Source organism: Colletotrichum navitas (assembly GCF_030913465.1).
Source record: "Colletotrichum navitas strain CBS 125086 chromosome Unknown LY79scaffold_30, whole genome shotgun sequence".
Lineage (NCBI taxonomy): Eukaryota > Fungi > Ascomycota > Sordariomycetes > Glomerellales > Glomerellaceae > Colletotrichum > Colletotrichum navitas.
In genome coordinates this window covers 66,358-88,978 of record NW_026850576.1, presented here as the reverse complement: position 1 = coordinate 88,978, position 22,621 = coordinate 66,358, and the positions used below count along the sequence as shown (strand labels likewise).

General features: G+C 53.8%; 8 protein-coding genes across 8 annotated transcripts; 3 read left to right on the top strand and 5 right to left on the bottom strand.

The window, feature by feature from the left end:
• Positions 1-209: 209 nt before the first annotated feature.
• Positions 210-2,252, bottom strand: LY79DRAFT_669775 (BCS1 N terminal-domain-containing protein; the record flags this gene model as incomplete). Its single annotated transcript, XM_060563690.1, has 1 exon — positions 210-2,252. The coding sequence occupies one exon, from the start codon at positions 2,250-2,252 to the stop codon at positions 210-212; it is 2,043 nt and encodes a 680-aa protein (XP_060414033.1).
• A 1,262-nt stretch (positions 2,253-3,514) lies between these two features.
• Positions 3,515-4,950, bottom strand: LY79DRAFT_554172 (uncharacterized protein). The gene has a single exon (XM_060557839.1). It carries the CDS (start codon positions 4,551-4,553, stop codon positions 3,873-3,875), a length of 681 nt encoding a protein of 226 aa, XP_060414032.1. The 5' UTR covers positions 4,554-4,950; the 3' UTR covers positions 3,515-3,872.
• A 113-nt stretch (positions 4,951-5,063) lies between these two features.
• Positions 5,064-5,714, bottom strand: LY79DRAFT_554171 (uncharacterized protein). The gene has a single exon (XM_060557838.1). It carries the CDS (start codon positions 5,686-5,688, stop codon positions 5,446-5,448), a length of 243 nt encoding a protein of 80 aa, XP_060414031.1. The 5' UTR covers positions 5,689-5,714; the 3' UTR covers positions 5,064-5,445.
• A 4,130-nt stretch (positions 5,715-9,844) lies between these two features.
• On the top strand, positions 9,845-12,213 carry LY79DRAFT_515698 (uncharacterized protein; the record flags this gene model as incomplete). Its single annotated transcript, XM_060554739.1, has 2 exons — positions 9,845-11,004; positions 11,061-12,213. The coding sequence occupies 2 exons, from the start codon at positions 9,845-9,847 to the stop codon at positions 12,211-12,213; spliced, it is 2,313 nt and encodes a 770-aa protein (XP_060414030.1).
• A 460-nt stretch (positions 12,214-12,673) lies between these two features.
• On the bottom strand, positions 12,674-13,975 carry LY79DRAFT_554167 (uncharacterized protein). Its single transcript, XM_060557837.1, has one exon. It carries the CDS (start codon positions 13,767-13,769, stop codon positions 12,711-12,713), a length of 1,059 nt encoding a protein of 352 aa, XP_060414029.1. The 5' UTR covers positions 13,770-13,975; the 3' UTR covers positions 12,674-12,710.
• On the bottom strand, positions 13,976-15,049 carry LY79DRAFT_554162 (uncharacterized protein). The gene is made up of 2 exons (XM_060557836.1): positions 14,799-15,049; positions 13,976-14,729 (listed from the first exon to the last, which is right to left on the bottom strand). The coding sequence occupies exons 1-2, from the start codon at positions 14,901-14,903 to the stop codon at positions 14,448-14,450; spliced, it is 387 nt and encodes a 128-aa protein (XP_060414028.1). The 5' UTR covers positions 14,904-15,049; the 3' UTR covers positions 13,976-14,447.
• A 1,108-nt stretch (positions 15,050-16,157) lies between these two features.
• On the top strand, positions 16,158-17,410 carry LY79DRAFT_213072 (putative methyltransferase-domain-containing protein). Its single transcript, XM_060551551.1, has 3 exons — positions 16,158-16,399; positions 16,469-16,698; positions 16,757-17,410. Exons 1-3 carry the CDS (start codon positions 16,257-16,259, stop codon positions 17,242-17,244), a joined length of 861 nt encoding a protein of 286 aa, XP_060414027.1. The 5' UTR covers positions 16,158-16,256; the 3' UTR covers positions 17,245-17,410.
• A 736-nt stretch (positions 17,411-18,146) lies between these two features.
• On the top strand, positions 18,147-22,314 carry LY79DRAFT_213060 (PXA domain-containing protein). Its single transcript, XM_060551550.1, has 2 exons — positions 18,147-21,962; positions 22,019-22,314. Exons 1-2 carry the CDS (start codon positions 18,331-18,333, stop codon positions 22,071-22,073), a joined length of 3,687 nt encoding a protein of 1,228 aa, XP_060414026.1. The 5' UTR covers positions 18,147-18,330; the 3' UTR covers positions 22,074-22,314.
• The last annotated feature ends 307 nt before the right edge of the window (positions 22,315-22,621 follow it).

Sequence of the window (22,621 nt, the reverse complement as noted above, 5' to 3'; positions counted from 1 at the left end):
AGGCTGGCTGCTGACTCGCGACGGCAGACTTTTGACAATTTTGCGTCCAAAGCATAGTCAAGCATAGTCATGCATTGTCGATACCCCAACTTGGCGTGAGTATTAACTCATTGGTCTGTGTGGCAAACACATTCGCTATGACACGGGATCGCGGTGGTCCTCCGTATCCTCCCCAGAAGCCTAAAAGAGAATAATGTACAAGTTAAAACTCAAACCTCCACTGGGGTTCCGTACCCCGAGTCTCGCTTTTGCTTGGCTTCGTCCACCCCATTTGGGGGTTTGACGTCCGAGACCACTGGCCTGCTCTTCGTCTCTTCCGCCGCCGCCGCCGTTGTCACCGTCACCTTGATTGGGGCTTCCGATTCCGACCCGGAGCCGGAACCGGAATCGGACGAATCAGAAGAATCAGAAACCTCCTTGTTGTGTCTGCTCTTCTTCTCGCTCCTGCGCTTTTTCTTTCTCTCCTCCTTCCGCCTGTCCTTTTCCTGCTTCTTCTTTTCCTCCGCCTCCTCCTTGCGCTTCTTCTCCTCTTCATCCTTCTTCTTAGCCTCGGCCTGCCGTTTCTCCTCGGCGGCCTTGAGCTCCTTGTCCTTCTTCTCCTTGCGCGTCTCCGTAACCCAGTCCTCGGCTCCGGCGACAGCCGCCTCGGCGCTCCGCTTGTGCTTCATCAGGTAGCCCTGTATTTCAGCAGGGCTGAACTCGTGCGCGGGAATCCTGTCAACAAACGCCTTGGACAGAGCCTCGACGTTGGCAACGATGTCAGCGGTGCGCTTGGCAGCCTGCGCGGCAAGCGTCGTTTCGGTCTCGAGGCTCAGTGCCTTGTCCGGGTGCTGCATGGGGTTGTCGTCCTCGTCGCCTTCAAGGGGCGCATAGATAGCTCGGAAGATGGCCCCGATGATCTCATCGTCGGCCAGGGTGAACCTGACGATCTGGTCTACGCGACCGGGACGGATGAGGGCCTTGTCGAGCTTCTCAACATGGTTTGTCGTCATGATGAGAACACGGCCCTCCTGGCTGGCTACACCGTCGAGGATGTTGAGCAGGCCCGAGAGGGAAAGACGGCCGCTGGGCTGATTGGTGGGGTTGCCTGGGGTCAGCTGTCCAGGAACCATCTCTCCACCTCCTTCCTTATGTTCAGTCGCGTCGTTAGTTCCGACATCCTCTCTTGTGTGCGTAAGGCCGGCGGTGTCGATATCCTCCAGGAGAACGACACATCGCCGAGGCAGCTCAGCGAAAAGCGTTGCAAGATTCTCTTCGTTGGCCGAGATGGAGCTCAAGCTCACAATGTAAATTCTCATCTTAAAGAAGCCAGCCAGCGCGAGTGATAGCGAAGACTTGCCGGTCCCAGGAGGACCGGTAAGAAGATAGCCGCGCCTCCAAGGGATACCGCGGTTTGAATACCACTTACGGGTCGTGGGAGACAGGTAGTCGGCGACATCGTCGACAATGTCCTTCTTCGTCTTCTCGTTGAGTATAACGGTCGAGAAGGGCCGGGAGGTTCGGGCCATGCAGCGCTGCCACGTGGGCTCAGTGGAGCCTGCGCGCGTGCTGCCGCGATAGATCATGGTCTTTTGCGAGTCCTTCTTCTGGTACTCGGCCCGGGCCTCCTGAAGAAGTTCCTTGAGAATCCAGGGATTGCGGCCGAAGCACGAGAGGCTGATCTCCTCGCGCTCGCTAACAACCAGGTAGGAGGCCTGCTCGCGGTTCTGGCTCCGCTTGAAGAGCAGCAGGTGACCGCGGTACCAGAAGGAATGACTGCCAAAGCTGGGTGTGTAGGCGAGGGGCTTCTTCTTTTGGCCGAACTCAGAGGGGGATCCGTCCGTGGAGGAAGCATCATCGTTCTCTTCCTCGTCATCGTCCCAGCGCCAGAGGAACCAGGAACGCGAGCTCAGGTTGGTGTTGACAACAAAGCGACGTGAGTTCTTGGCGAAGCGTTGGGCGGCAACCCAGGACATGAGTATGTTGTATATCTCATCGTCGGTGCGGACCTCAACGGTAGACATTAGATGCTTTTCAACTTTTTCCCACAAGTACTCGCTGAAGTAGCGCCAGGCAAACGTAGCGCCGCCGCAGAGGATAACGAGAGGGATGTATACGTTTAGGTCGATACCAAGGTACTTCTGGAAAGCGGTCGTGAAGACACTGAAGCCGGGGAAGAAAAAGTCGAGTAGCGCCAGCTGCGGCGCGGGTTGGGGCAGGCTCGACGAGACGTTGATGGGTTCCGCGTACGCGGACTGGGCGGATGTGCTCATGACGAAAACGGTGTCGAAGATTTCTACAAGAGAAGCCAGCCCAGAGAAAGGAACGTCGATACTGGACTGCTGATCGTCTAAAGACGGCCCGTCCCTGCTGACGGATGCTGTGGTTTATCTAGGCCTGGAGAGCGGGGGCCCAATGGTTCTTTGTACAATAGTCAGAGATGGGTTTCGTGAGTGATTGAAGTGGGACACTGCATGATCGGCCGGCGGATGTAAGGAAATGGTTCGATACTATATACTCGGCTGCCGATGAGGTATAAACCTACACATGCAGGTGAGGCAACCACGTCAACAGCAGCGAGGCGCCCACACGTTGTGATCACGGGTCCAGCCCGTAAGGCGGACGTACCATCCACCCCACCACGCAAAAGGAATGGGAGAGACGCATGTCCCTTAGGATGGTTCACTACCCAATTGGTATCAAGGCGATACTGCATGAGGCCGCCGAATGAAAACCCCTTCACGTGAGTCACTCCGGACTGCGCTAGGACAGCGGCGAGAAAAAAGCAGGTCCTATGCAATGTACTCTTGCACGCTGCCTCAGCAAGAGTTGGAGAAGCTCTCTGAGGGTGATGATCGGACCTTGACCAGACCCCCGCTAGTTAGGCAACAGTGCCACCGGTGAGCTTGGAGGCATGAGACTATGATGAGGGGGCTAATTAGAGAGGGCCCCCAACCCAGCTAAATGATTTACGAGCCCCTATTCGGGATGGTAAATCGCGAGTTTACCGGTAGAGCTCTGGAATCCCCCGTGACAAACGAGCAAGTGGAAGAATGCGATACTTTCTGTGGGCTGCAATACATTGGTGGGGAGCAACACAGCCGCGGTAGCTGTGGCTCAGGATGACTGCATATCAACGACCATGTGTAACCCATAAGTGAATGGCCATATGAGTGGATGAAAAGAAGTACTAAACCCTTTTTGGGCGAGCAAATGACACGCTAGGGCTCTTGCAAGAAAATGTCGGTTTTCGTGCCAATCCTGAGCGCATGCGTACGAGATGCACACTTTGAGACCAATGATGTGGTGACTACAAAAAGCTACGCATATTGAAGATGCACAGTCAAGGATCCATAGTGTATGGGGCTGTGATGCGTGAGGCCAATCCTTGGCTGGGACCAAGCTCAGCCACGGCCGCGAGCTGCTAGTTACAGCGGCTTCTCCGGATGACGCAGAGCAAGCCCCGGAGGGTTTGAAGCTTGTTTTTCCTTTTCAAAATCTTATTGAGATGAGTCCCTCTTGCCAACAACCCGAGATGGCGTCACATCAAATCATGTTGTCATGTCGCTACTAGGTCCACAACGATGGCAACCTAGGAGTATCAAATTTGGTTGGTACAGAGAGGTATTTCCATGTGAACATATCGTTGGAATAAGCATTGAATCAGATATTATAAGTCATCAAATCCTTCACCCTCCAACCCCCTCCGCCTCCTTGAAGGTTCTGTGTTTCCCTTCGGTGTCCTGGGTACTAATCGGGGGGAGGGGCTTTGAGTAGTATTTTGGTGGTTCAAACGCCAAACCTAAAAAGAAGACAAAATAAAATAAAATACAAGCAAAAGGAAATCAACACCCGATTGGGTACGGTATCGACAATATTCAAAGACGGTCTGTCTACTCCCAGTCATCGTACTTTCCTGGGTGATTGCCGCCGCCACCACCACCACTCAGGTCGAAGAAAGCCGGGGCCCCGCCGCTATCAGCAGGGGGAGGCGGTGGAGGCGGCGGATAGAATCCGGGGTTCAAGTCGAAGAAGCCGGGGCCCTCGTCGTACACGGGAGCACCCGGAGGCGTCATGAAGTGCGGAGGTGGCGGCGGTGGATGGTTGAACGGGGGTGGGTGCTGGTGCGTGTGCGGGGGCGCGGTGAAGCGAGGCCGGCCATGTGCATTCGGCCCTCTGCGACGCCGTCCGCTGCTCCGGCTATCGGACCTGGAGGCGATCTCGGAGATGCTATCGTCCCATTTCGGTTTGACCCAGGCGTACGTGGTGTATGAGACGTTGCTGTAGATGCTGGCACTGTCGTCGTCGTCGTCGTCATAGTCCCAGGCCCCCTGGAGCTCGCGGACTTTGGTCTTGCGCAGGGACATTGGCTTGCCGAAAGGGGCTCCGGCAGTATATTTCATGAGGGAGACAGCCCAATGGTCACTCTTGATATTGGAATGGGACACCTGGGACGACCTTGACTTCTTGGAACTTCCCGAGCTCGAGGATGACCTCGAGGACGAACGGGAAGAACCAGCGGATGAGTAGCTTGAGATGGACGAAGCATCGTCCATGTGGCGATGGTGGCCCATGGCTGCAATTGGACACCGGCAGGCTGTATATGGTTTAGGCTGGACGGGCTATGCAAAGCAAGCAGCGGCGGTAGATGCAAGGTGCAGAGGGGGAGAGAGAGAGGGGGGAAGGAAGGGACGAAAGGGGGCAACTCGGTACGACACGGCAGAAGGAAGGAATTGGAGGCCAAGCTCGGACCCCTCGCAGCTCAGGTTGAGTTTGCTGGTCACCGAAGAAGAGATGAAGCAAGAAGTAGTAAACAAGCAGCCGGCGAGCACTGGGCAGCAGGTCGCTGGGATGGACCTTGATCATATACTTGTCGCACTCTGCACTGCAGGTGGAACGGTCGAGCGCAGCCGTGAATGACCACATCTGTGGTCGACGTTGCTCGCCTCGTCTTATCCTTGGGGCTTGGGCAAAGCAGTGGCCTATGCAGCACAATGTGCATGATGCAAAGTGCAAAAGCAAGGGGACGCCGTGCCTCACAACGCTACCTCGCCAAGCTTAAGGGCTGCCTACTCCAGATCGAACCAATAATGGTCAAGCGAGGGATGTGAACAAGGCTACGGCCTTTGCATGCGGGGTTCAACACCCCCCCAGCAGCAAACCTGGGACGTTGAGCACTCACCTTCCGCCCTGTTTCCATGGCAGGCCTGTACCGACCACCATACATACCTACACTACCCGTGTTTCAAACCGATCTTTTGAGACAACTCAAAGTCTATTGGGACAGCATAGGCATCGAGTCTGGCAGCTACCCTATGCCGAGTTGCACGACCTATGCTATATCAGGAGGCAGCGTAGGAAATGCCAAGGGGGGGGAGATAACCTGATAAGAGAGGAAAGGAAATCGAGTATCTGCAGACATCGGCTTGCACTTTGAGTAACACAAAGGCAATACCAGAACGGGCATCATAGCTCGCGTGATAGTCTATCAGAGAAGCCCGCAACTCGCAGAGCCAGTGATGAAACATCGGCCAGTGTCGAGCAGCATGCATCTACACGAGCAGTAACCCAATCCAGCGCTCCGCGGCAGACCATAGTCACCAATTGCCATCCACCATCTTCGGGGACCACGAGACCCGAGTATGTGGGACAGAAAACAAGGCTGCAAGTGCAGAAGAAAATGCTCAAGGGACAGCCAACGGAATCCATAATTCCAAGCACCCCTGGAACCAAAAGGGCGGCGATTCACTCACATCTCGTTGCTGGCAATAGGTAGGGGGGATGACTAGATGAAAACGGGGCTGTTCAACGTGGGAGCGACAGCCAGTCGGCAACACATCTTGTCTTGACGTGCAGTAGTTCGAGGCCCTGCGACCATACAAGAGAGACCGTGGCAACCATCTCGTCCACTTCCAATCGCTTGAACAAGAGAATGAAGAGTGTACGCGCGGTGGCCGTAGCCGATGCGATCTTGTATTGCCTTCTGGATTGGAAGAATTCCGCCAGGCAGAGTGACTGGAAGGGGGCGCGCCCGTCCTTTGTCGCCTGCTCCTCGGCTTTCAGTCACTAGATGCTAGGGAGGGTCACACCGAAATTGAGTGGATAGGCACGGAGGATGTCATGACTTGGCATGCCCGAGAATCCAGCCGCTCGTTCAGCCAGCAGGCGGGTGTTTATGGTGCTGGCTGCTGGCGGTCACAGCCCGTATGTTCACAGCTGCTTACAAGAGCTACTGGGTTCGGCTGTGAGGGTTGGATGATGGATGGATGGATAGATGGTGGGCTGCTGGGCTGAGGGGGCAGCTAGCGGTGCCGGGACTGATATAAGGCTTATGCTGCTTGCTTGCAGTATACTGACTGCATCTACTTACCTTGGTACCTACCTAGTGTACAAAGGAATGCGTCGCAGCGTTTGCTTGGCTTCTGCCTAGCTGGCTGCCTTGTCAGTTGGCCGCCAGAGCCGCACACTGAATGTGCCGATGGCAAATGCCAAGGCGAACCGATCGATTTGACAAGCACCCAGGGCGTGGAGGACCGGGGGATCCGTCCCGGAAGGCAAGGAGGTCAGAAGAGCCAGGGTTTTGGTATCATGAGGCTCTGTCTTGGGGAGTTGGGAGAAGGGAGCGCCCAGAAACCTAGGGCCACTGTACCCCCTGCTGAAAGCAAGATGGAGCATCGTTGGTGGCATTAATGCAATCTCCAATTTGAGGAAACGACGGGAAGAAAAACAAGAGACTGCCCAGCGGCGAAGAGAGCGCAGAGCAGTTATCAGCGACCAACATGCAGCGACCCGGAAGGCTTCCTACCGCACAGTCTCCCGACGCAAGCGGCCGGGAAAGATTGCCGTTTGAGGGTACTCGGTTCGGGTTAAGTTGAACTCTAACAGAGGGGATGTGATGTGATGTAGGATGTAGGATGTACGTGAGATGCTCAACAGGTACTTACCTAGGTAGAAATCTATCTACCGGTACCTACACCTCGAATTCCACGGTACTCCGTACACTAGGTTAGGACGTACTCGTACTTGGTGGTATTGCACGACCTAGGTAGGAGGTAATAAATGCAAGGTACCTACCTGTTTATGTGCTCGTACACGTGTGTGTGCGCGCGTGTGCGTGTGTTCTCTCTCGTAGTGTACAGTATTACTTGGTTGTATTCCTGTGTGAAAAGAAGTTCAAGAGCAAGCAGCAGCACTCACGTCCCCATTATAAGGATCGGTCTTGCCAGTAGGTATGCCGGTGGGGGATGTACAATGTACGTGGTAGATAATCCTCGTGGGGTCGTGAATGGTCTTAGTCCATACATGGTTGTTTCCTTGGCGAAGACCCCGGATGCTAGGGTGAAGCTCGTGTGCTGGTAGCCTGGTAGTCAAACTGGGATCTGTGACTGGTCCTGTTGTCTTGCCCGGCTGAGGCTGGGATTGGGTGCTCTCCCGTCCGTACCTCCTTTTCTGTGGGCGCATTCCTTGTCAGGACGGAATGGATTCGAGGATTCGAGGATTCGGAGAGTAGGTACACCAACCAACGTACCTTGGTAGGGCCATCCCTCGATATCCGTCTCTCCCATTCCGGTTTATCCAGCTGGCTACCTAGGTAAGTATCTATCTGTCCTTCAAGCTTCTTGGCAGCGCTCGGCTTGCCGTTCGCCTGCCTTTCCGAAGCCGCGCCGAAGAAACACAATGGCTACTTGAAGCGGGAACCCCACTGTTTGCCAAACGTCTGAAACTTTGCACTGTGACAGCGCCGGCAAAGGACTTGTAGTGTGCCAACGGTCGGCGCAAGCACGAGAGAAGGGGAAGCAAGAATTACTCAAGGCCGAGGTTGTATCCGTAGTGTAGTCGCTACAAGAATAAGGATGCCGGTAGTGATGGGGAAGATGCCAACAATATACATCGGGATTGACGGCCCTCTTTGCAGATCAGGTGCGATGTGAACAACTCGGCGATTCAACTAGGCTGAGTTGTCTGGTGCCGGTTCGGTGTCTTGGCCCCTCCGTCCCAGCGGCTACGTGAATCATGACGAACGAACGAGAACAGAAGGCCATTGTTTTATGATCGACCACCCGCACACTCTTCCTCTCAAGTTAACCAGGTCCAGCGTGTCTTGTAACCACCTAATTTTGCCTAGGTAGAAGGGATGTCAGCAGCACGTGGGTCCGTCCACCTGTACCTGTGTGTAGTGTAAGAATAGGTGGTTAACGTTGTGGTGCCTCGGGAGAAGATACAGATACGTGCACATGAAGAACGAGATGAGCCCTGTAGCAACCGGCCAATGCTACGCTCTCCACCGTTCAAACACACAAACGAACCAACGAACGCCTGCCCCTACAGCTTCAGTGAGAGGAGACGGCGGGGGCTCCTGGCTTGTCGCCATGGGTTGAAACCCACAACACAGGCATCCACTCATTCCTTGATTCTTCTTGAAGAGGGGCTTCCTCCGGTCCGCGCCTCCGTTTCTTTACGTCGCGGTTGCGCACCATCCATCCGCATCATTCACAGAGTGTGAGTAACTACTCAATACAAGTAAAGTACAGAGCGAAACTGACTACATTAAGCTCGCGAAAAAGAAAAAGAAAAGAAAAGAAAAATAGCCTGGTCATTCTGTAGCTTTCGGAGCCCGCCACTGCGTGGCAACTCCCCCTGCGCTACATGCCTCTACCTAGGTACCTACCCAGGTACCTACCTTACCTGGCTTACCCCATCGGCCGGCCGCCTTTTGCATCTCGCTGACGCTGATGCTAGATCGGGGGGAAGAACACACGTTCCTCGTCTCCAACCAAGCTGGACGGGAGGTACATGTTTCATCTGCGACTACACATACTTGTATCTTGTACCTCCCCTCTCCTCTCCTCCCACGGCCTTCACTTCACTTTACATGCCTGGGCTCAAGGATTCTGCCCGGCCCCGGGTCAGAGACCGAAGTCTTGCACACTACCTACCAGGGGGCACCTGGCACCCTGCACCTACCCAAGGACAGCTTGGCGGCCCCTTCCTCTCCCCTTCCCTCCTCCCTCCATCTTTTTTCTTTCTTTCGTTTTTTTCTTCTCGGCTCCGTTCTTTGTTCCACCTTCTTCTCTCCTAAAACAAAGTACAAGTCCTTAGTCCTAGTGTCTGCACACCAGAGCGAGGGATTGTACTTCTACCACCCCCCAAAAGGCATTGATTGGCTCTCTTTTTGATATACGCTAAACTGCCCGCCTACCTGCCTACTTTAGGTAGGCAGGTACCGGAAGACCATCGGTACGTACCGATCTTCAGTAGCGTATCTGCTTATCTAGGTACGTTATCGTACTTACCTACAGTAGTGTAGGTACCTGAGTGATTCAGGTAGTGCAGCCGGTAGACAAGAGAAAAAGAGGGGCCCATTTCCTAATGCCACCAATGGCACGTTTGGACTCTTCGTGTCGGACCCCAAACCCAAACTGTTCCTGAATCGTCCAACCTTGTCTGGTATTACCCTCCCGCACCCGCACTCCCACTCCCACTTTTCGCCCTGTTCTACGCCTATTCCTCCTTCTCCTCCACCACCTAAGCCTACCATACGCCTTTCCCTTACCTTTGCCTTTCCTTTCCACGCTGCCAACTCATTTCATCAGTTCGCTCCTACGCAACAAATACCAGACAAAACTCTTCAATTTTAATTCCATCGCCTTATACGACGACTATTGTCCTGCGGCACCCTAATTTCATTCACACGGCGACGACTGGCTCGAAGCGGCAAATCTTCCAGGCGACAAGAGAGGCACCGAGGGACCGGATCTGGGCCTCTGGGGTCAGCCGCCGACGCCCATGTTGTAAATTTGGTACCACCATACTCCTGATCGGCCGCAGCTCGTCGTTGATTTGCGACCATAACAACGACATCGCCATGGATCATTTCCAGGGCAAGACGGGTAACGAGCGGAGGGCTTCCGTTCGAATGTCTGCCAGAACCTCGCTCACGGCCGACGATGATGACGACTACGCCTTGGCAGCCATGGGTATCTCAGATGGCTTCCGTCCGGACCACCTCTCCGCTGCCCATCAACCCATCACCTCGACCACAAACCCTTCGACTGGCTCGGCGGTTGTGTCACGAGATTTCCCCGGCACTCAGCGAGTCACACCTGCCCGACCTTCGAGCATCGCGAAACCCCCGCGCTCCCACGATCCTCTGGCTCTTCGTCACGATGGCTCCGCCTCTCAACCAAACGGCGCCCCCATCTCCCGTGTTTCCAGCACTTCGACCGATTCCCCCATTATTCGATCCGAGAGTCCCTACGAAGGGCCATCCGGTCCCTCCCATCCGTACCAAATGTACCCGCAACGGACAAACAGTGTGGCAACATCGACCACTGCCCGCATGTCTGAACGCTCATACGCAGGACCCCGCGGGCCGACGCACCCCTACACTCTCTACACGCAGAACACCGTGCCTGTTGATACGAATGAGGGCGACAATATTCCCGTGGGCTTCTCAGGGCGTTCTGACGGCTACCATCGACGAATCGGTCCTGAAGGAGAAGAAATTGCCGACTTGATCGGCCCTTTGGGACACACGGAAGAGCTCCCACCATACACCAGGTATCCTGAGCAGGCGTACGCAAGGAAACAACCAGGCGAGCCACAATCGGTACCAGGGCAGCAGTCACCACAACCCGAGCAGCATCAACGCCACCAGTCGTCGCCGCCGCCGCCGCCGCCGCCGCAGCAGCAGCAGCAACAGCAACAACAATCACAGCAGCATCCAATTCCTGTCACGAATGCCTCGGTTGCACCCATTCCCGGCGCCGGTGGCCTAGGGCTTGCTACTCGCAACCCAGAATTCGAGTCACGAGAGGACCTTCGCCTGCAGCCGTCCCGGATGTCATCTCGGACACTGACCTCTGATACCGCTAGCCATCACGAAATCAACACTGCCGCCAAGGTTTATGCTGAGAAGGGTGAAGCCAATTCCGACCGCAAGTGGCAAAAAAGAGCAAAGATGCGATTGTTTGGTGTGATCCCCTACTGGGCTATTTGCTTACTGGCAGTCGGATTGGTGATGATGTGAGTACTGATCTTTGGACTGCAAGGTTTCTCTCCAAGGCTAACAAGTCGCTCAGGGGCATCATCTTGGGTGCTGTCATTGGCACTTTCTTCGCCAAGCACAGGAGACCACCTGGGAGACACCAAGATGAAGAGCCCATCCCCCTTGTTATCCCGACGGCAACAGTGGATATCAGACCCCTAGCTACACTACCGCCAGACCTTCCACCGATGGATATTGGCATATTCGGTCTGCCGCCCCTTATTGCGAGCCAAGCACCAAACACCTGTTTCAATGACACCACACAATCGCAAGCCTGGACCTGCAATATTCCCTTTACTAGCTACGTCATGGGCGTTTCCCGGATCGCCAACGAACTACCCATATCCGACTACACCTTGAAACTTACCACTTTCAACGACAGCGACCCCTATGACGACTCGCGAGTCAACATGTTCTCATGGGGCACTCAGCCACCTTTGATCATAGATCCGCTGAAGATGCGGCTGGTGAATGATACCTCCGAACCAAGCCGGGGCGCCGCTTGGTTTGCTCAGATGACGTACAACAAGACAGTTATCGTGGCGGAGGATAGGTTTCCTGGCGTCAGCACACCGAAGAAGCAGCAGCCACAATCCAAGCGAGGGTGGGGTGGCTCGTCGCCCCAACTGGGAGATTACAGCAGAAAAGGCGTGAAAGGAGCACAGGCAGGCGACAGGCCATGGATCTGTACGTGGCCTGGCACCCTTCTTGAAGTATTTGTCTATCCGGCGCAGAACAACAGCTATCATAAGCCGACCTCGACCACGCGCGCCACCCCGTCTGCAACCTTTCCACCAACAACCTCGACACAGTTCTTGGTCCGTCATGGCTTACAGACTGGGGCGCCTCAATCAACCTCGATTCCCAATGATCGGCCTCCATGGATACCACCGCCACCATACTCTCAGGTAATCAAGTTTGAAGAGCGTCGCGTATCACTTGATGGGACAAAAAATGCCGTTTGTCGACAAGTCGAAGTCTGCGAGGACGGCGTGACCACTGTCCCTGTTCTGACGGACGAGGGCCAGCCGATTGAAGTCACAATCATAGAAAACCGGCAAACTGTGGCGATTGCCGACTCAACAAAGCGTTGGATCCATGAAGACAGTCTTATGGTGTCTCCCCGAGACCGGCCGGCCAGGACTAGTCAGTTGAGCGATTGCGGGTGCATATGGTGGTTTACCTAGCGCGGAAATCTCTGGCGACAAAATTATCATGGCTACAACAAAAACCCGGATTTTACCATATGACTAATGTACCCCCTCGCTCATTCTCCCATCCTATCACCTGCACACTCTATTTTATCGGCGAAATGGGTTGTGTTCAACATGTTTTATAGGCGTTATTCCGGTCTGGCTGAGCATCATGGGCGTATTTATTTGTGGCACAGTGGGCAGGCGATTGTATATACCTAGCGGATATCTATGGGCGGGCAAACAACTCCCCCGTCCTTGGAAGGAGGCCTCTCTTTGATGTGTGATGACGGGGGAGGACGCTGTTCCAGTCACCTCCAAGGTTGGTCAAATACTATTTGAAAAGACTTTGTTTGATGTTGCAGGTTTGGATTAGTCTTGCACGTCAACCCATGTTAGTATTAGTTTCTGAAGAACGGGAAAATAAAGCTGCAGTTGATCATCACCATTGATAATGACCATGCTCTATGAATCGACGACATGCCTTTTTGTTACCTTGATTCAGTGTTGCTGCCCATATCGGCTGCCAGACCGTCCAAGAAGCTGTCGGCCAGCTTTTTAGCCCTCCTCACCTCGACGTCCTTTCGTCGCTGCTCAATCTCCCTGCGCCTCGCCTCCCTAATCTCCTCCCGCTCCTTCCTCGCAGCCTCCGTCTGAATCCTCTCCTGTTCGAGATTCTGAAACTCCTTTTGCCGCGTCTCCTCGTCTTTGCTGAATTTGTAGAAGCCTGTACCCTTTGTGCGAATCTCGCTGTCAGCGTCGTAGTGACTGGCCTCAGGCGGCGTGGCGCTGCGATCGCGCTTGCGTGCCAGCTCTTCCATTCTGTCCGGGTCCTCGGGATTAAAGGCCATGGTCTGAATGGCGTCGCCGTAAAGGAGCTTCGAAGGAGCAGCGGGGCGAGCGGACATGCGCTCAAGCTCCTCGGCACCGAGGAGGCCGCGACGGCGCTGGCGCTCGAGGCGTTCTTTGTCTGCTCGTGTGCCGCGGCGAAGACGGCCAAATTCATCTTCGTATTCTATGACTTCCTTGTCACCGTCCTCGTCCTGATCAGCTCCGTCGTCGGACCCAGAGCTCGTTTCGTCGTTCCAGTCCTTGCCCGCTTCCGACTCGGCCCATTTTCGGTCAAAGTCAATGAGGGGAGCAGCCTCGTTTTCCTTAGGGACATAGTCACCACGCTTCATAGCAGCATAAAGGCGTGCCTTTTCCTCCATCTTGCGTCGTGCTTGGGCGAGATTGGAGGAATCTTCTTCCGTGCCGAGGGGTTCTCGAAGGTTGAGCTTGTTGGATGCATCTGTTAAGCCGCTGCCAACTTTGTTTTGCCCGCTGCCGGCGTCGTTGTCGCCATCGCGACGTTTGCGTCTTGCGCTACCAAATATACTGTCTTTTGTTTTCGAGGGTCGCGGTCGGGCGGGCGTGGAGGGTGTGGTAGACGATGCGGACATTAGGGATGTGAGCTGGGCTGTGAAGTCGAGGGAGCTGCTGAGCGCAGCGCTGCTGGCCTTGCGCTTTTTGGGCGGCGGTTGACCGTAGAGGTTTGGGTCTTGAGGCATATTGATATATGAACCAAAGCAAACAATCTCTGTTCACTTGTAGTAAGCCTGCTACGGAAATGCTGGAGGAACTAGTCGGAAGGGTGGCTTGGCGTATAAGAATGATGATGGTGTTGTCAACGTTAGAGTTGATGTCGAGGCGCTGTTAGTTATTCCCCACAGAAGGTAAATCGTTATCGTTATCTGGGCTGCGGGATGCACGCGCCTGGTTTGCACCGGTCAGAGACGGGAGACAAACGGGAGCCATCCGACCACCCAGCCAACAAGCCTCTTTGGTGCTAAACAGGTGGTCGGGAAGCCTACTTGATCAAGCTTTTATTCCTCTGAAAGTAATCGATTATCAGTGACTCTCTCTGAATTCCAAAGTAGCTGCGAGGCAGCTACAAGTAGTGTACGTCTCAGCTCAATCATGAACAGGGGCCCCTTGGGAAAAGGAAGTCATTTCTCCGTTAGCCGTGCCTGGTTTAGCTCAACAACACCTTTTGGTATTCTCTAAAAGCAGCCGCTGTCACTAAGCCTAAGTAGAGTAGATCACGCACAGGAATCCGATACGAAAGCAGATCATCGAGGAACACTTTGCCGAGGCAACCAGAACAAGCATGTTCATCAGCTTAGAGAAAACCCGCACGCTCGAAGCACAGCTCTCGTCCCTTCATCGTAACGTCGCACGCGCCCCGTTTACCCGGACGACACGTCGTTACCATCCCCAGACTTGCTTAGATGCTGTATACGTTTCCGCACAGCGCCTGTCGCCGTCGAGGTCACGATCGGTGTCCCTTCCACGACTTCTGGCGGGAGCTTGTGCAGTTGCAGTTGCTGCAACCGCTGCTCATGCGGGTGCGATGGCTGGTTCTGATATCGGTTCCAGGGGCGACTCCAACATATCCTGTAAATGTAGATGCCAAAGTCCACTGCAATGAGCAGGATGATGGGTATGATGAACACAAAGCCCAGAGCGATCTTTGGTGGACCTTGTAAGCGTGCTGGCTGCGACAAGAAATCGAGGAGGATGGAGTGAGCAAAACTTACGAAGGCGCCGGAGATGTACCTGACAACAGTAGGATAGGCGGATGACAGTAACGAGTACGTCATCATGGTGTCGTACCACGATGTTGGTTGCGCGCGAATATCCATGAAGAAGGGGGCTGCGAGAGCAGCGGAAGCCTTTTGGGATCCTGGTACGTTCCGCTAAGGTTCAAGGAGTAGTGCTGGCTCGATCCCTGTGACAAGAAAAAGTGCGAGGGAGGCACACAAACACACAGAGGAGAGAGAGAGAGAGAGAGAGAGAGAGAGAGAGAGAGAGAGAGAGCGACTGCAATGGCTAAATGCGACTCGAAGGAGATAATATTGTTTATCCCACTGTAAGAATGGTTAAGTGGACGTGAGAACGGCGTGTGTGATGACGGAAACTGCGGTGTCTGTTGAGGGTAGAATGACTGCTTATGAGAGAATCGTTGAGAATATCGGCAAGGTACCTAGCTACCTAGGTAGGTAGTGTACGGACGGATAGTCGTGGAAGTGTGTGCTTGGTGGCAGGAGGGGGCTTGGGGGCCTTTCCCAGGTTATTGAATAATGGGACGATCCGTAGAAGAACCATTGACCACGCCGGTGGCGTGAGACTGTCTGTTAAGGTATAATGGACGGACTACGGGCAAAGAATGAGGATTGGATCATGAGGCCACTAGCAGATGCAAATAAATACTCACACGGAAGACGTTAGCTATGGAGATGTGTCTAATGGGCTGGCTACCTGGCGTTGTTGGGTGTTTTCCAAGGGACTGTGTGTTTGGTTTGAACGTCTGCAAGACTTTGGCCCGCTTCTTATTCTACCTACGTTCGTGCCCTTCTGTCAGGCAGATATGGACGGATGCAGGATGCAAGGGAGCACCACAGCTGCAATAAGTCTCCTTAGTTCATAGAGGCACACGTGTGCATGCCTCTTGGGGTGTCCGTCATGTCTTGAAACCGAAACCAACCGCTTTTCTCCTTTGGACAGTGGCAGCCACATTACCTCACCTTGGAGAGCCTGCCTGTGTTTTCTTAATGCATTTACAAAATACTCCAAACCGTCCTCGTAGTCCCTTTCAGCGAATGTGCTAGCTTCGGCCCCTTGGCGCCCCTTAATGTGGCCCCTCCAGCTGTTCGGCAGTGACATGGTTGTTCCTAAGGTACCTCCCATTAGGGTACCTACCTACCTAGGTAGGTTCTTTGGGATCCGTCAAAGTTGTCTTCAGCGAAGCTCCGATGCAACTCTTTACCGCCTGCCCAATCGGCAGGTCCCGCCATAATTCCCCCGCCATGCGTCGATCGCAACTTTTTTGTATTTTCAGGCGGCCAATCTTTCACTTCCCTTGTGTGTGCATATCGCACGGCTCCCTGTCCCGAACCTTTGTGTGCCTGCAAACTGCTTGGCTAGGCTGGTCTTTCTTTCTTTCTCTGTTTCAATACCATATGTCATAAAGCAAAAACTCCGACGGCCCGAACATCATGGGTAGAGCCAAAAACAAGAGCACCAAGCGTGAGGAATATCGCAATGCGCGTAATCAGGAGGGCGTGGCGGAGTTGCCCAGAAAGAAGTTTTATCGCCAACGCGCTCATGCGAACCCCTTCTCGGACCATCAATTAGTCTAGTTGAGTCTCATGCCATTCGATTCTCCAGGTCTCGCATGGTTGCTTACCGCGCACTCTTTTGACCGCAGCCCTGCGAGCCCAGAGTCCATGAACTGGACGCAGTACTACCCTGCCTTTGCCGCCGAAGACGACAGGCCCTCTTTGGCTGGTGCGACATCCTCCGACGCAACTGCCTTGGATGTCTCGAAGCCAAAAACCCGTAGTTTGAGGAAAGACGTCGAAGTGGTGGACATTGGGTGCGGCTTCGGCGGGCTACTCGTGGCATTGTCCTCGATCCTGCCAGAGACCCTCGTTCTCGGTACACACACCCGGCATGCTTGCTGTTGGCTGGTCTGCCTGCTAACCCTTCTGGATAGGCCTAGAGATTCGCACTTCGGTAACGGAATACGTCCAGGAGCGCATCAAAGCCCTCAGAGCGCAGAATCAGAAGGATGGCCTATACCAGAACATTAGCTGCCTGCGCGCTAACAGCATGAAGTTCCTCCCCAACTTCTTCAAAAAGGCGCAGCTCTCCAAGATCTTCATCTGTTTCCCCGATCCACACTTCAAGGCGCGCAAGCACAAAGCCAGAATTGTGTCGACGACGCTCAACTCCGAGTACGCCTTTGCGTTGCGCCCAGGCGGCATTGTCTATACCATCACCGACGTCGAACCCCTGCACCAGTGGATGGTCGGCCATTTCAACGCCCACCCTTCTTTCGAGCGTGTATCTGAGGAAGAGCAGGACGCGGATGAGTGTGTCAAGGTGATGACATCGGAGACGGAGGAGAGTAAGAAGGTGACACGGAACCAGGGGCAAAAGTACGTGGCTCTGTTTCGCAGACTCGAAGACCCCCCATGGTGAGTAGGAAATAGAGTGACAAGATTCGGAAGCGAAATAGTCTCAGAAAGTGAGAAGTCGTGGTCTAATATCGGCCCTGAGAAGATCAATAATACCCTTCATTGTTCATTGTGGCAGCACTGTTGAAGCCCCAGGATGTCCTCCAGCGTTGTCCGTCACGGAACTGGATCGAAAATCATTTCACAAAGGTATTCGCCAGCGATCTACATCGGGTTTGACGACTTTGATTGCCATGTCAGTTCGCCCGTGATGGGCGAGTTACCCTCAAACAGTTCGTAGCGACGAATTGCATATCCATTGTCGGCCCAAGTGACAGCTCTCAGGCCCACCTCAAGTCACGGACCCTGCGGCAAGCTATAGCAATGAAGATACCTAGGTACCGTACTGTGAAGGGCCAGGCCTACTAATGTGGGCGTAGTTCGGCTGCCAGCGAATCTCTGCCTTCCGTTACCCATTACATGGGGCTCAGTGGGTGGACCCAGTGGGCGGACGTAGTGGCGTGCACTACCCATTGAGCCATCCGGTCGGATAGTCAAAAGGTACATAACTACAAGTCCCTGACTTGTTGTTTGGCAGCACTTATGAAGGCGCTTGCCATGGGCTTCCAGCCCATGCCAATTGGCCGGGCATAGCCCGTAACACTAAGGATAATAATAGTATATATTATAAGATATAATATAACACTAAGCTATATTACTATATATAACTTAAAAATACTACTCTTATGCCTAAGGTAGAGAGATATTTAGATAGTTGAGTAGTAGTGTTAGTAAGCTTAAGGTGGTGCACTGTATGGTGATCTCAGACTCGTGAGTCCCCACTGTACCTACCTAACTGTCTAGCTAGGCACTTAGGTACATTGGCCACCTCCAGCAGACCTGGAACGAACCACAGCTCAACAACATGCCATTCACACGTGTCTTTCGATCCGCACCCGCCTCCCCTCCTCTTAATCGATAAGGCCCAGCCAAGCCAAGCTTCCCTCCTACTTCATCCAAATCATCCGACCCAGCAGCTCCTGCGAGCGCCGCAAACCTCGACGACATACAATGTAGCGGCAGCCTATCGCCCCTTGAATTATTCTGGATTATGGCCCTGCAAGGCAGAGACCTGATCCTTGCCTTCATCACATGCTTCATAGCTTGGGGCTACGCCGTCAGTTGGTTGCCAACTTTGCGATGGATGGGCTACGCCTTGGTGGGAGGAGTCGTCTTGGCCACCGTCATCTTGTTCGCCTTCATACTGCTCACGTCGCGCGGTTCCAGACGCAGTTTGCGACATCGATCGCCACGTCCGAATGGCCCTGCGTTCCTTGCGCCAAAGGCCTGGGCCCACGAGGTCGCTGGTCTCCAGACACGACAGGCCTACTCGAAAGTGCCGCTCGACCCTGACTCCCGCCGCATCTCCAAAGCTCTCGACGACCTTATCGAGCTCATAATCCGCGACTTTGTTAGTTCGTGGTACTCCAACATCAGCAAAAACCCCGTCTTCTCAAACCAAGTCGACAAAGCTGTGCGCGATGCCCTTATCAGTATCCGGGAGCGACTTCAGGAGCTCGATCTTGTGGATATCGTTACCACGCGAGTTGTTCCAATATTGACAGCACACTTCCGAGACTTCTACGAGGCCGAAAGAGCTGTGCGGGGGAAGAAATTGAACCGATCCGTAACGGAATCCGAGGAGCTGGATCTTGCCATCGCCTCCAAGTACAAGGACGGAAAACTTCATCCCGCAGCTTCATTGTCGTTCCCTGACACGAAACTCGTACAACAGGATTATTTGCGGAATATGGTCTCTGGAATCTTGCCAAAAGTTCTTCCGCCCAATGTGCTTGCCAGTCGAGCCGTATCTACCATCATTCGAGAGATCGTGGCTTGCGCCGTGCTGTTTCCTGTGATGCAGATCCTGGCCGAACCTGATACCTGGAACCAAGTGATGGAGAACTATGGCCGCTCCATGTTGCAGGACCGATCAACGGTCCGCAAGCTCAGAGCGGCATTAGACCAGCATGCCTCCCCGACGCCGAGGTCTAGCAAGGCCACCATCATCCCCCGGCTCTCGCCCACTGATAGTGAGAGAAAGTTTGAAAAGTTCATTCGCGCGATACGCAAAGTCAACAATCTCTCTGATGCCAGGAGATTACGAAGCGAGGTTGCAAGCCAACTGAAACGTGATTCCCTGGAAGAAAATCAAGATCAGGTTTATCTTCGCCGGTTGGAGATGGGCAAGCGGCTGTTAGATCAACGCGTCCAACTTCTTGCAGCGGGCGGCAGCCGGCAAGCTTCTGCAACTCTGCCTGCTCGCCCGGCTAGTGTTCCTCGGGCAGTCTCAAAACTCGAAAACGCAGCACTGGTCGACTTGCTTCGAGACGCATCCGGCTTATCCTATTTCATGGAGTTTATGGACCGCCACCGCATGATGCCTCTTGTCCAGTTTTGGCTGGTTGTGGACGGCTTCCGAAACCCTTTGGAGGATGAGGGTCAAGATGACGAGCACTTGCCCTCCAATTTACCAATGTGGACTGATTCTGACCGTCTGGACCTGGCCCAGATCGATCACGCCTATCTAGGCAAGGCCGAACTGAAGGTCTCACAAGCCTGCCGAGATGAGGTCCGAGCCTTTTTAGACGCCGACAAAACAGCAACCCCTGAGCAATACTACAAGGCACGCAGGGCCATACTGAGGGCTCAGGCTGATGTCTTGGAGAAAATGCAAGCTCAATACTTTCAGGCCTTTAAGAAGTCCGATCTCTTCTACAAGTGCCTGGCAGCGCAAGAAGCATCAGCAAACGTCGCACACGCCCCCGTCGAAGAGACATCTGCATTGTCGCAAGCACATCCACCAATGTATCGAAGTTCTCAGTCGTATCAGTCCAAGCCAAACCCTGTCGCCCGCTTGGCTCCTAGACTTTCACGCCCGCTATCTAGGCGTGCCGGATCCGCATCCGATTTGACGAGTCTCAATACTAATGGCAGTGGCTCAGAATCGGTACCGCGGCAACGTCATTCTCTCGATGAAGAAACCCCAACGCCATTGTTTGATGACGACGATTTTGACCAAGACGGCATGATGGACTCTATTCAGAGCCTTGACCAGGATGCAGGCAAGCCTGTTCCAGATACCAATATAGTGCAGGCCATGGAGGAAGCGTTGAACAACATCATGGAGGATAACCGACCGCAAACAGCCGAAGAGTTTCGAGCTTCGCTTTTTGGCCCCGACGATACGCTCGACCGTTCAAGCTTGTTTTCCGGAGACAACGACTCTCAGCGTGGATCGCTTGAGGTGTCAAGATCTGCTGCGCAATCCTCCAAGGAGGCCGAGAAGCCAAGTCTAGCGTCCCTAGGGCTTGTTAGCGCGGCATCGCGCATAGGAGTTTTTGTGGATGATGACTTGTTCGGCGACGAGGATAAGTACCTCTCCGACGAAAGAGACGACGGGGACGATGAGGGGAACGGAGATGTAGAAGACGAGGTGCACGAAGCAGCACCAGGCGATCTTGGATTAGCAGAAGCCATCACAGCGCTATCCAACGATATCGACCGTCTTGTTGCGCAAGATGCCATCGTTGAGTCACTGACGAAGAAGGCGGAGCTTACTAATAACACAGCCGAACTTCGGATTCTCCGGAAGTCCAAGGCAAGTTTACAACGCGAAATTCGTCGCAAAGAACTCCAAAGGCAGCAATACGTCGTGCAGGAGAGCGATAATAGCTTGTACGGACGGTCCACTATCAAGATTAAGGCTATTCAGGTGGGACGAGAAGAAGACGGCAGAGAGTTCGCCTTGTACGTGGTTGAGGTGCAGAGAGATGCCGGTGAAAAGATGCCGGCAGCGACATGGATGATTACCCGCCGATATAGCGAGTTTCATGAGTTGCATCAGAAGCTTCGCTCGAGATATCCTTCAGTCCGCAATCTCGACTTCCCACGTAGGCGAATGGTCATGAAGTTCCAGAGCGAGTTTCTTCGTAAGCGCCGGGCAGCCCTAGAACAGTATCTTCGGGAGCTTCTGATGCTGCCAGATGTCTGCAGGAGCCGGGACCTGCGAGCGTTCTTATCTCAGAGTGTGATCGCGCAGGGCACAGACATCATGGATCGCGAAGACAAAAAAGATATGATCACAAGGTTGTACGACTCTGTGACAGATGGCGTAGAAGACATTCTAGGTAATATTCCAGTCCTAGACCAGCTATCACTGGCTGGTCAAAACCTCATCGCGGCAGCAACAAACCAGCTCAACGCCATTCCAATGCCTGTTAACGAGGACGGCGTAAGCGCTGCCGAAGCCGAAGCCGAATTGAATGCGTTTGAGAACAAGGAACTAGAGTCTTTCATCAAGCCCATCTGCGACATTTTTCTCGAAGTCTTCGAACTCAACCGAGGCAACAACTGGCTCCGTGGGCGTGCTGTGGTAGTTGTTCTGCAACAGCTTCTTGGCGGCACGATTGAGCGGAAAGTTCGGGACAATGTCAAAATGTTGGTCCAGGAAGACGCGGTGGTTAGGTACATTGCCCTCCTCAGGGACAGCATGTGGCCGGGCGGTGAGATAAATAAGAACCGGCAACCGCGGACATTATTGGAGAAGAAGAAGACAAGAACGGAAGCCAGTTTGATGCTGGCAACTCTCGTACCAGATCTAGCTGGGAGCGTGGTTGGAAGAGTGAATGCTCAGGCAGCCAGCCGGCGGGTGTTTGCCACTTTCAACAATTCCAGGCTCAAGTAAGTCATCCTTCTCAGCCTCGATTGTTGTCGAGCGTAGCGAGCTAACGATGTAGTGCACATCTGGCCTTCACGTTTATGGATGAACTGGTGGAGATCTTATTTGGTTGAGCTCTGGGTTCGTCGTCTTACGTGTTGGTTGTTTGAAACTATGAAATCATCTTCGAGTGCGTCGGCAACTGGCAAAGTGCGACGTCTGCCGGGACTGCTTCCGTTCATAATACAAGCTGGGGCGTGTTGGATGAAATTACGGGGCTGCATTAGCAGGCGTCCGATTTTCAATTTCTTGGTCAGGCACCGCTACTCAGTGCATGACTAGAGGAGACGGTCCACGATGCGGTTCATAATGTGAAATGTTAGATAGATCTGTCGAAGGCGACAAGATGACAATAGATGATACGAGGCTAAAATATTTGAGAGCCCCAAACGACTAGATGAAACGTGGGCGTTGAATCACGATGCTTCGAGAACGAAGGGGGAAGGCAACATGGGCACAGCGTTCCGACTAATACGAAACGCGTGTGGAGTGATGGCAGAAACTGTAGCGAATTCCATTCAGCGACTCACATCTGACGACGCAAGTACCTAGTTGATGTTTTTACCTTCGGTACCGGCGAGCGCTGTCGTTTGGATATGCTTCTCCGCCAGGGATGGGGGCA

Bases quoted from the DNA above. Each gene is read 5' to 3' on its own strand.
- LY79DRAFT_554172 (XM_060557839.1), bottom strand. From the start codon at position 4,553: ATGGGCCACCATCGCCACATGGACGATGCTTCGTCCATCTCAAGCTAC.
- LY79DRAFT_554171 (XM_060557838.1), bottom strand. From the start codon at position 5,688: ATGGATTCCGTTGGCTGTCCCTTGAGCATTTTCTTCTGCACTTGCAGC.
- LY79DRAFT_554167 (XM_060557837.1), bottom strand. From the start codon at position 13,769: ATGCCTCAAGACCCAAACCTCTACGGTCAACCGCCGCCCAAAAAGCGC.
- LY79DRAFT_554162 (XM_060557836.1), bottom strand. From the start codon at position 14,903: ATGGATATTCGCGCGCAACCAACATCGTGGTACGACACCATGATGACG. The intron at 14,730-14,798 runs GTAAGTTTTGCT...GGTCCACCAAAG, and splicing joins GGTACATCTCCGGCGCCTTC to ATCGCTCTGGGCTTTGTGTT.
- LY79DRAFT_213072 (XM_060551551.1), top strand. From the start codon at position 16,257: ATGGGTAGAGCCAAAAACAAGAGCACCAAGCGTGAGGAATATCGCAAT. The intron at 16,400-16,468 runs GTTGAGTCTCAT...TTTTGACCGCAG, and splicing joins TCGGACCATCAATTAGTCTA to CCCTGCGAGCCCAGAGTCCA. The intron at 16,699-16,756 runs GTACACACACCC...CCTTCTGGATAG, and splicing joins GCCAGAGACCCTCGTTCTCG to GCCTAGAGATTCGCACTTCG.
- LY79DRAFT_213060 (XM_060551550.1), top strand. From the start codon at position 18,331: ATGGCCCTGCAAGGCAGAGACCTGATCCTTGCCTTCATCACATGCTTC. The intron at 21,963-22,018 runs GTAAGTCATCCT...CTAACGATGTAG, and splicing joins TTCAACAATTCCAGGCTCAA to TGCACATCTGGCCTTCACGT.